We start from the raw sequence: 12,667 nt of genomic DNA, 5'->3' as shown, positions 1-12,667 counted from the left end.
GTTGCTGCAGGTTTGTCGGCTGCATCCATGAGAATCTCCCGTTCCTTCACATCCTTCACATCCTCTGTTGGATTGAGATCTGTTGACTGTGGAGGCCGTTGGAGTCCAGTGAACTCATTGTCATGTTCAAGAAAGCAGCTGGAGATGATCTGAGCTTTGTGACATGGTGCATTATCCTGCTGGAAGTAGCATCAGAAGATACTTCACTGTGGTCATGAAGGGATGGACATGGTCAACAACAAAACCATGCCATGTCAGTACTAAGAAACAAAGTGTGTCAAGAAAATATCCCCACAACATGACACTACCTGCAGCTTGAACTGCTGATACAAGGCAGGATGGATTCATGCTTTCATGATGTTTCCACCAAATTCTGAGCCTACAATTGAAATTTGGAGCTGAAATGGAGACACATCTGACCAGGAAACATTTTTCCATCTGCTATTGTCCAGTTTTGGTGCGTTTTTGTAATTTGTAGGCCCAGTTTTCTGTTCCTAACTATCTATCTCCAACCAGTCTGCCCATTCTCCTCTGACCTCTGACATCAACAAGACATTCTGGTCCAGACAACTGCTGCTCACTGGATATTTCTCTTCTTCAGACCATTCTCTGTAAACCCTAGAGATGGTTGTGGGTGAAAATCCCAGCAGATCAGCAGTTTCTGAAACACTCAGACCAACACTCAAAGTCTCTTATATCCCCTTTCTTCCTTATTCTGATGCTCAGACTGAACTTTAGCAGGTCGTCTTGACCAAGAAATGCAAAACTTCCATATAATTTATGGACTAACTATCAAATAAGCTTTGAACAGGTGGACCTTATATAGTGTTTGGTAAGTGTATGTTTGTAAATGTGTCTATATTTATTAGTAAATTTGATCTTACTTGTCCCAGGGAAAAGAATTTTCCCTAAATTTTGGAATTCAATAAATTTTAACTAGTGGGAAAAGATCAGGACCGACCAGTCTGCGACTTAAATACCCGTGTGCCAGATATCTTTGTCTGTATGGTAATACAACACTGAGAAGTAAAAAAAATTGTTTCATTTCACATGCCTGAAATAAATGACAACAAATAATTCTAAGAGAAATTGATTGGATCAACATCTCAACTAAAATATCTCAACCAGTATATCAAACATCCTCCTAAACCAAGAAGATGCTGGGAAGTTCAGATTTTTCATTTGAAGACATCAAAACAAACCATGGCAGGAAGAACGATTGTGTAACAGGGAAAAGGCAGAAGTGCTGCTTCCCTGCAGTGTTGAGCTACAGTCTATACAGATCCACATGACTACAGCTTTGCTTCAATTAAAACCACAAGGGCTAAATGCTGGTGCCCTTTTCTTATCACGATTGCTTGTGGAAACAATTTGTAACTTTTCATTACTTCTTCTCCGGTAATACCAGACCAACCTGCAGAAAAGAGCTTCTTCATTTACTTTCTGCTCCACTCCAACATGGACAACTGGAGTGGGGCACTGAGGGCTGACAAAACAGAGCGTAAGCACTTAGTTACGGTGTCTTGTTTTCACTTTAAGAGAGAAATATTTGGACAAGAAAGATCTCGAGTCTGACTCAGAATTTGTTTCTGACCAACTAATGCAGGCCAACAGTAAGATGCCAGACAGAAAACATGAACAACACTTTAAAAGACACAATTTAGGACCAGATGTGCCGTCCTCTGAACCAATCACAAGAACAAAAACACCATGTGTGAACACTGCTATTTGTGTATGTAGATACTTTTAAGATCCTGCCGGTTTTGTTTTCACTTATTTACAATTACCTGGTGAACAGGCATCCAGACACAGTGACTAAGACAAAAGAGCAGCAACAACAACAAGAAAAGGCAAAAACTTTACAATAGACATGCTCAAAAGACGATACTGAGGACCATCCACTAAGACAGAAGACACTCTGACAGATAGTGTACTCCAGTTAGTGAGTGTTGCTGACAAACTGCACCCTGATGTAGCTTTGGAGCCAAGGTGATTGTTTACTGACAAGCTAAATGAGAAGATATACTGCTGGGACATGAATAAGCAAAGATGCTGTGGTATGGAAAAAGCCATTAGCGTGCAATGGATGAAACAAGAAAAGGAAGAGAGGGAAAACCAGGAGGAAACAGCGGCATGACCTTTCAGCTTTCAACCTTTTGAACGAGCAGGGAAGGAGCCTTAATGGCCTATTTTAGATGCTGAAATGTCAAAGGAACATTTTTAATAACAAAACAGGGGAGAATGTTACACAGATTCAATGTTATTTACAGCCACAAGGTGACATCACCAAAAAATAAGGATTCATCATTCCTGTTGGGGCCACATTTCCCAGCAAAATCCTACTTGCTTATTTTCTCTGACTCATCAGTGCAGCATTTTGGCAGCAAATGTTGTTTGAAGGACGGAGTCTAAAGTTTTTTTTGTTTTGTTTTTTTTTTTCTTTTCTTTTTTAGCTTTAAATCTAATTCAGTTCCATAAAAACAGTCAAAATGGTCCGATGGTCACATTAATTTAATATCCAGAAGGGAATATGTGAGAGAGGAGGTTGTCTATCAGGTTTATGAGCATTGAATTAAAGCCACTGATGTAGTCAGTAAGTTTCTGTGTTCTGTCATGCACAGCTCCAGCTTTCCTCTCAGGTATGAATCTATAAATACATGTGTAGAGTGTTTTTCAGGTGATCAACATTCAATATCACTGAGGTTTACTTAGCTGTGAGAAAAATCTGAAGCATTTGCACTGTGTTTGCCCTCTGGAAGAATCAGCAGTTAGTAAATGTCTGCTGACTTGTTCTAGCAACATTAATAATAACCTGAAAGCAACTGGTACCCACACAAGAACAAGTAGTAACAGCCCTTATAAGACCTGCAGCATGATATGTTCCTTTCTTTGTTTTTCCAGTCAGTCTATATATATATATATATATATATATATATATATATGTGTACATATATGTATTTACTCACGAACAGGCCTTGCGCACCAGAGCAATAGAGGCCCAGATCTACCACACAAGACAAGACCCCAGGTGGAGGCTGTGCAAAGAGGCCCCTGAGACAATCCAGCACACAACTGCAGGGTGTAAGATGCTGGCAGGGAAAGCATACAAGGAGCGTCATAACCAAGTGGCTGGTATAGTGTACAGGAACATCTGTGTGGAGTACAGACTGGAAGCCCCGAGGTCAAGGTGGGAAACACCTCCGAAGGTGGCAGAGAATAACCGAGCTAAGATCCTGTGGGACTTCCAGATCCAGACCGACAAACCAGCAGGATATTGTGGTGATGGACAAACAGCAGAGGAAAGCCGCTGTGGAAGACATCGCAATACCAAGCGATTGCAGCGTCAGGAAAAAGGAACCTGAGAAACTGGAGAAATACCAAGGCCTGAAAGAAGAACTTGAGAAGGCCTGGAAAGTGAAGGCAACAGTGGTGCTCGTGGTCATCGGAGCACAACCCCCAAACTGGAAGAGTGGCTACAGCAGATCACAGGACAAACTGCAGACATCTCGGTCCAGAAGGCCCACGGAGGGCGAGGGAACAATTTATATATATGTGTGTGTATATATATATATATATATATATATATATATTTATATATATATATACTGTTTCACCTTTAAAGAGCACCCAGAGGAGCCACAACAACACTACTAAGAGATGTCAGAGGCAAGTTTGAATATGTAGCACCTCTTAGAAATGGCCTCACTAGGCTGTTTGTGCATGATAACATGCTATGTAACAACACCACACAAAACAACGTTCACAGTTAAATGCTGCTATTCCACTACTATAAGACATTGAAATTCAAATATTGAGAGAGCACTCTTTAGTGAACATTAGGTCCTGTGATGTGTTTAACATTTTATCTTAGGCACATACTGAGGTGTAAACCTACCTGTCACTGTCTTGGTTTTCACTGGGCTGCTGGCATAATCTGAGGCCTGATTGGAAGGTTGTTTGGCCATCGGTGTGCTCCCTACTGACACCTCATCCTCCCTCCTTTTGGCTAGAGGGACTGGACCTGGATTCTGCAATGACACAGCAACACGACTGAGCTTCCATATGAAATTGAAATATGTTATTGTTTGCCTGTTAAAGTACATTTTCTTAGTTTCATCCTTTAAAAAAAAGTACAAGTCATTAGTTGTATAAGTAAACATTATGTAAGCACTGACCTAAGTTAGTAAGAACATTACTCAGAGATAGCTTTAGACAATTTCTAACCTCTGGGTTAGTCAGGGAAAACCATACATAATACACAGCAAAAAACACAAGGAGGCAGGTTAAAAAAAAAGGCACTAGAGAAGAAAAATACAAAGGAACACAACTCCAGCCTCCAAGATCAACAAAGACCAGTGACAGCTCCTTGTTTTTTCTTAGCAGTCTCCCATGCACGCCAAACACACACATCTACATGCATATCCTGGCTGGTAGTAAGATGGCTGAAAGACAGAGGAGGGGAAGGTTGCTCTGAAATGAGAAAACCCTATTAGCATCAGCCAGCAGTATCACTCAGCTATGATGCAGCTGCACAAGGCAGCAGGCCAACCGTGTACTGCTGCCCCTGTAAGTACACACACATCAGCACAGCTGTTTTAAAGTGACTAGCTTGCGACCCAGATGTTGGTTGTGGTTGAGATTAAAAATGGGCTCCTAATGTGAAGCTTCTGAGTGAGATATGATTCTAAATTCTTGCCAAGTTCTTGCTTCTTATTAACAGAGGTGAGAATATACGAGTTGAAATAACTTTAAAACAATTTAGTTCTGTTAATAATAAGACCTTCAAAAATGTAAAATAATGGTTTTTTATGTGTGCAGCTTTCACCCAACACTGAGTGAAGGATTTTGGATATTTTAACAACATAGAAATGCTTGTGTTCTGTCCTACACCAGTAATAAAAGTCAGCTAAAAGTCAAATGTTAGGCTGAAAGTTGTTTGAAAGATTGTTTGAAGGTAGAAGATCACAACAGATTTATCACAAAGAGGACAAAAGTGCCAAAACAACAGATAAAAAATTATTGGATAAAAAGCTCAGGCTGAAATTCCATTTTCCATTAAAACACTTTAAATCCACCACAAAACAAATCTTTGTCTACTCTGGCTTCTGTCTTTTCAGCAGCAAAGCAAGCTAAACGATCAACAACAGCCCTAACTAAAGTCAGAGTAGCCTCAACAACAAAGAGACGTATGCTAGCATGGCTGTGCAGAGCATACACGTACAGCTACCTCAAATGGGTCAAAATCCTGATTTTACCTGATGTCTGTGTATTTTGGAGCCTTTAGCCCTTTTCATATATCAGTTGCACCTCATCAGAAAAATAAAAGTGTCCTCAGTGACTTGCGGCTCCTCTTTGGTAATTTACAACACCAGTTTCGGTGTTTAATGGAAACAGCAGAGTGACAACAGGACTGTTGGTTAGAGAGGAAAGTTCAATAAGACACATCTAGGGATGTTACGATTATTTCATTTTACAATTAAAAGTGGTATTAAACGCTATGATTAAATAATTGTAAAGAACCTATAATATCACCAGTTTCTATAAAAAAAAAAAAAAAAAAGAAAATTAGGTATGAAGTATATCAGCAGATCAGTGCAACTCCCGCACGGAACAAAAACAACGTTCAACGTGTTTCTGCTGGTGTTGCTTTGATTTGGTTCTGTGAGCGCTGCAGAAGAGGCTGCCTGAGCGGGACACCGCGGCACAGGAAGAGTTTTTGCCTCCAAACAAACAGATTAAGACATCCTCGTCGGATTTTTTTAAATTTTGTTGTTGGGTTAAAGAAAAAAAAGAAGAGGGTGTCATTGTGGGGGACGGCTCACCAGCATGTAAAGCAGGACATAAAAGGTTGCAGAGAAAGGAGGAAATACCTCCAATATGTTCCACCACCTGTAGGATAAGCAGCAGCTTTTTATGCTACAGTAAAGGTGAATGTACAGTAGTTTGGACAAATCACTCTGAACATAACACTGAAATGAAATGTTGTTTTGTCATTTGCCATTTTGTGATTATGTACGACTCAGGTTGGTCTTACAGCATGACGTGACGCCTTCGCTGAATGTTTAATTATACAGATGGATTTCTGTCTTGGTGTGTGATAGTCATAGTCCGTAGAAGAAACAGCATTTAATTCCAGATATACGATTTTCCTCATTTTCACCCTTGTAGTTTTATTTACGTTCAAACAAATGACAGCTATTCTGCATGAGGACAGCCGGAAGTCAAAGCTAGTTAAATTTTTTCCCTGTGTTTCTAAACTTGCTACTCAGGTTGAAAAGAAATGTTCAAAACCATTTTTATAATGCAGTTTACAGAAAGGAGCGTCCCACGTTCAGGTAGAGGTCCTGTAGCCTTTTCCCTTTTCCATCTGAGAGAAATCTAGACTTAATATGTAGGATTTATTTATTCTCTAACAGGAGAGGAGATTTAGCTTCAAAGACTTTTCTTAGTTACTTTACTTTGTTGTTATATTAATTAGTTATTTTGGCATGAAAAGATGGAAATAAATAAAACTAATAGACATATAAGGAGTGTTCAGGTGATTTTACACATTATAGTGTAGGGAAATTGATTTACGCATAATAATTGTGATAATCGGGATTATTTTTTTGACAATAATCATACCGAGAAAATCTGTAATTGTGACGTCCCCAGACACGTCCATGCAGGCCCGCTTTGCCACCATTTTCTACCTTCCTTGCCGGCTCATAAGTGCATCAGCAGCGGATCAACTTTGGCCTCCCATGTCGCCGCTGCACTTTCACACAACACTGGCGTGAAAAAAGGGCACAGAAGTCCTGCCTTGAAAGACATCTGAGAAAAGTCCTCATTGTTGGGAGAGCTCAGGACACAAATGGAAAAAATCTAAATAAATTAAGGCTGACATTTGTTATTTTTCATCTTAGATAAGTAACATGACCCTGAAGGTTTCTCTGCTCTGTGTTGAGTACGTCCAAAACTCTACTCAACTACTTTGATCATCATCAGTCAGAAAGCATTATTACCTTATTTGGTTTTGTATGTACTTTAAGTGAATGGAAAATGATTTTTGTGTGTGAAATGTTGTGTTTATTTCCACCTGTAGCTGTTGATGTGGAGCAGTTGAATAGAACTGATGGGCGCTCACTGCTCTGTAACATGAGGAGTCAACTACCTAACTCCAACATATGACACTGTCTTCTGGACATTATTCATTACATCTCCATACTCGAGCTGCTTCATAACAAAAACAATAAAAATAAATCAAAAAGCTTTATTAAAGGTTTTTTGTGTTTGAGAAAAGATGTAAAGTAGTTGCAAAATGAAATATAAATCACTTTGTAGAAAAGTTTTTGACCATATTTTAGTCCTCTATGTCAAAGGCAGGTTCTATACCTAATGACCGTTGTTCATTCCTCTTAAATGACATAATACAGACTAACTCCTACCCGGCAAATAGGGGGGCAGGGGGCGTTGAAAACAGCCAAAGCAAATGCCTATTTGCCCCCCCTTACTCTGTTTCTCTTCATTACTCATTTCCCCAGCCATTCCTCTACTTATCTGATTTCTCCTGTTTCCTGCACTCTGGTTTCAGTTTATTTTTAATCCAACCTCACCTCCTCAGCACTATCCTCTCCTCTTTGTTTCATGCTTGCCTTACATTTGCCCATTCCTTATATTTTATGTCTTTTTTCTCTAACATCCTTTTGTTGATATTTTCAATAATCTTCTCTTGCATCAACTTTTCTTGTGCCTTCTGCAACTTTTGGCTTTATTCTACTAGAAAGCAATGATCAAGTTAAACATGCTTCCTTATTATTTTATTGTCCACACTCCAATATGTTTCCTCCCTCCTCCTGTTTGCCTTATTTTTCAGCATGTCCTAGAATCCTGCTGCAAACAAGTCTGTGTCCTCTCCACTGTCCTTCACATGCCATTGACTGCTCTTTAGATGAAGGCCTTGTCTAAACTAACCAGGCCTTGAGAAGTGGCCCTGACAGGCAGCTGAGTTTGACAGCTTCACACAAACACAAACATCTGCTACAGCATGACCATAAACACACAAAATCTCACAATCTCACATGAAGCAGCCGGTGTTGTGTATCCTTCACTTGGCTGCAGCTCAGCTTATAACATGTGTTTACTCTCATACAGTTACAACCTGAAGAGGTTGTTCAAACTACAAGAGGCATAAAGCAGAGCAACATTAAAAGAACAAAAATATGATAAAAATCATGTTCTTTCTGACTTTACAAGGTGAACCTGTGCTATGTCGAAGGCAATCAAACCGACTGTGCCTATGTGTGTATATGAAGTGTGGGCACAAAGCATTCAATGTCCATAACCGTCATCATGACCGCCTGTCAAATAAACAGAGAGAAACTAGATGGAAGACAGGGAGCACAGCACATGTATGAAGGTAACTAAGAGTAGACAAGGTAGAGGGAGGAGGAGCTGCAGACATTTATGTTAGCTTCAAGTTTTTAGCTGGAACAACTAAAAGAAAAGGAGTAGTTAATACTTCAAGTACTTCATAAAAGCTGAATGCAAGTTAAAACATGCTCTAGCTCCTACGCAAAGGCAAACTTAAAGTCTTGTTTATGAATCATAATGAAATGGAGCAGAATATTGGTTGGGATTTGTCTGGAACCAGTAGTTAAGTGGGTGATGTATTTACTAAAAAGCTGGACAAGAAGGAGAAATTATTGCCTCCATGTTAGAGTTGAGCTCATCCTAAGAGATAGGATAAGAATTAATTCTTCCACAACTGTGGTTAGGCTCCAGATAAGCAGCAAAAAACACACAAAAAAGTATGAATGAACTTCAGGCCTGTAAGATAAATTGACAGATCCTGACACAGGGTCAAGTACCTGTTGCTGTTTCCTGCTGCTCCCTCTGTGAGGCTGATACAGCAACCATGTGCAGAAGATTGGATCCACATTGACAGCTATGCCCTGGACACTGAGCAGCAGGACTGCACCTGGAAAGCACAAACACACACATCAGAAAAGAACAACTAATATCCAAATATATTTTATCTAAGTTCCTTCAGGCTGGGTTTCCACAAGCACAGATTTGACAAAGTTATGCTTAAGCAATCAACACAAAGAGGTGGAAAAAACTTGTAAAGTATGACTCCTGCAAAGGAGAGAGGCATATATAAATTACTTAAATCAATGTAAGCTGATCATAATATGAAAGTAATTTAGGACCAGTGTTCTCAGATTAAGAATCAGGTTCTTCCATTGCAGGACAGTGTCGTTTATAGTGTGTCCTAATGACCTGCTGGTGGGTATCAGGGCTGCTTGTTGGAGTGCAGCAAGGAGCACAGTTTGTTTCAATTGTGCTGTTCAAAGTGGTATCACACTAAGCCAAGAATAACATTTTCTTTTGATAAATTTCAATGAAACTCAAGACTTTCTCTGGGTTTTGGTTTACTCTTAAAAAATAATCTTTACCAACAATAAGCAGGCCCTGAGGTAATGCATTAGGATCATATCAATAATGATTCCCATGCCGGCAGGATTAGTGCAGGGCCTCTGGCGTGCCGTGGAATGTCCCAGCATGACGATAGGAGGATGTTTCAGCTCTAGAAGGACTTTCAGCAGTTTAATGGAGCTTTGGACAAGACTCTGGTCTTCTGTTTCAGACCCCGTTTCAGAGACGGAGGCATGCAGGTGTGTGTATACCTACTTGCGTGTGCTTCACCTTCAATAAAGCCTGATTGCCTGCTGCTTTCCTTAACATTTTAGTGTCTCTAAAGCATGGACAAAGCACAATTATAAACCCTCCCTAAGCACACTCACACTACCAAAGACACTAACACGTGTTTTTGTTAGACTAGCTCTGAAGTTTGGCAGGGATTGCTCCCTCTTTCATGATTCCCTGTGAACAATGCAAATAAAACTGCTCTAATTTGCTCCACTTTTACAGCATACCGAGATTTGTGGCCTGTGAACTCTTATGTGTGTTTATGTATGTGTGTATTTGGAGCATGAAGTTAATGTATGACGTCAAACAAAAGACATGTAAAAGTTTTCTTTTTTTTTTTTTTTTAATACATGTACTTTTCAATACAACCTTTAATTTATTATTATTATTATTATTATTATTATTATCCATAATAATAATAATAATAATAAAAAGATTTTCCTTTATTTGATTTGAGAGTTTATTTTTAAGATAAGGAAAAAAACACATATTAAAACAAAAAAAAAAATGTAATGTAACAAAGTTGTCCTTGTTCAAAAGGAGTAAATGAATGATTAATTATTACTAGTCTAGGATGTATACAATAAAGTGATTCTTCTCACTGCATCAAGCCAAACTACTGATCAGTTCTTCTGTTAGTTTACTTGCTGATGTCTGGCTCTGCTTCAACTTCAGTGTAATACCCTTCTTTATGCATTCAATTAATACTGCCCTTATATATCTCTCCATTACATTCTTCTGTCCTTCTGGAACACAATCTTTCCTCATATCGCTTTATCAATCTTTTTAAACTGCTCAGCCTATTCTATTCATCCTCACGGGGAATCATACTGTAACCTCAGTCCTGTGGCTTGAACTTCGATACCACAATGTGGCTGCTTAATAGGCTTTGGCTGTGGTTGTGGGGCTGAGGCTCGACTTAAAGTGGTTTCATCATCGCTTATGGCAGCATGAACAGTATAGGACCCAAAAGGCACATGTTTAATGAACTGATCCTAACTTGTGGTCCATGTAGCCTATTTTGTTTATTTCACAATCCATTTAAGTTTCTGCAATAGATGGATTGTTATTGCAGTGATACATTAAAAAAAAAAAAAAAAAAAAAGATTTATCTCTTTTTTTAATGAAGGCATGACAAGCTGGATTTTTTAAAGGTCATAATAACATTTAAGTACAATAATAATTTTTCACTACATAGAACCTGCATAGTGCATTAAGTATTATGTCATTTTCACAACAGAAAAACACTTGAGTAGATAAGCTGCCTGGCCAAAAAAGGAGTTGCGACCTGGATTTAACTAAGCAAATAGGTAAGAGCCTTCCATAAGATAATTACTGCATGTGCAATTATTCTTTAGCTGGCAACAAGTTATTTAACCCAAACTGATGCATTGAGTAGCTTCTCATTTCTTAAACAACCATGTGGAAAAGATGTTTGTCTGTTTAAGAAGGGTCAAATCATTGGCATTAAGCAGAGAAAACATCTAAGGAGATGCAGAAACTACTTAAACTGGGTAAAAAAAACTGTCCAATGCTTTATAACAAACTGGAAGGATAGTGAGGAACCATAGTCTTGCAAAACAGTGCCTACTGTACAAGTCTGTGGAAGCAGTCTATGATCTGGGATTGCTGCAGTTGGTCAGGTCTAGGTTCAGCAACATTATGACAGAGCCATATCGAAACAATGCCACAGCGAATACTGCCGTAATAAAGCTAAAGGTGGTCCAACAAAATATTAGATTGTGTGACCTTTTAGTTTTTCTTTTTTTGGTGATAGCAGTGTATAACTGGCTAGTTGAGTGTGCTGGAGATTGCTTAAATAACTGGCACCTTATCAAGGTTTTCAGTCAATTCAGCAGCTGCACCCTGACTGCATCTGTGTTTATGGTTGGTTCGCCATCTGTTAATGACAGAATTTACCACGTTGATAGATCACAACTCTACTCAAAAAGCTCCCTCTCTAAGATTAACAAAGCAAACAATGTTTCTCCCCCAACTCTCTGCTAGTTTGACAGTGACAAAGAAATAAAATATGTGTTGACCTGGCTTTTGAGGCTTTGAAGGCCAAGGCTTTACCATTCACACTGTGTTCTTGTTTCATCATTGTGTTGAAATAACTGTGTAAGAGTGACACGTCCTTTGAAGCGTGGAGCACCATGAAAGGGCCTGGCATACTCAGAGGGCGACCTCGGCAGCAGGCTAACTGTTGTTTTTCCTCTGCTCTAACAGGGTGGCATGCGGGTAATTACAGAAAGTGATGACAATAATAACAAAGGTGTTTTTCTTACTTCCTAAATGATTCCTGAAGAAAACACCAGAAAACTGCTCAGTGGCCTAGACTGAGAATATGTAGAATCACAGAATGTACTGTGAAGACACACTTAAGTTGACTAACCCACAGTGGACCTATTAATGTCAAAGGTGTTTTCTTTTTTCCCCTCAGTGGCGAAAGACCAGTAGAGTTAAAAGGGAGCACGAGACTGCTGGTGTTGTTTTATGGCCGTCTCACACCGGCCTCAGGCTACATTAGGCCAAACAAATAAAAGACTTAAAAACTTTTCATCCTGTCTTTATTGTCAGTCTCTTCTTTTCTGGGTCAAGTCCTTGTAATCATTAAGGCCCAAATCTTTACATTATCTTACAGTTTTACATAAGGTAACATTACCTAGAATACTGACATCTCTTAATGCTAAATCTGTTTTTGTTCTGTCAGTGCAATCATGAAATCCGAGAAATGGGGAGTGTTTAGGTCAATGCAAGTTCAAAACCAAGTCCTACACTGGAGACCACAGCCCTGATTGGGGTAACAAAGGGCACAACCTCTCAACTACAGGGCCATGACCCCAACATCAGAGTAAAGATTCAGGCAAAGAGAGTTGGGAGGTGTTCTCCATCCACCCCCCAGGTAGCGAGAAAGGGGGAGAGTTTATGTCCCAGCCAGCTAATCACCCTCTCAGAATTGTTTCATTGTTGGATG

The 12,667-nt window shown here is 39.4% G+C and overlaps 1 protein-coding gene across 1 annotated transcript in view; it reads right to left on the bottom strand.

Annotated features, from left to right (window-relative positions):
* LOC121642112 (vacuolar protein sorting-associated protein 13B-like) overlaps window positions 1-12,667 on the bottom strand; it is a 334,030-nt gene that overhangs the window by 180,990 nt on the left and 140,373 nt on the right. The window contains 2 exon segments of the mRNA XM_041988605.1: window positions 3,896-4,028; window positions 8,850-8,959. Coding sequence (XP_041844539.1) covers window positions 3,896-4,028; window positions 8,850-8,959 — 243 coding nt within the window.

This window comes from Melanotaenia boesemani, chromosome 6, assembly GCF_017639745.1.
Source record: "Melanotaenia boesemani isolate fMelBoe1 chromosome 6, fMelBoe1.pri, whole genome shotgun sequence".
NCBI lineage: Eukaryota > Metazoa > Chordata > Actinopteri > Atheriniformes > Melanotaeniidae > Melanotaenia > Melanotaenia boesemani.
Note: the sequence above shows the minus strand (reverse complement) of the source record. Positions and strands in the feature narration are given on the sequence as shown.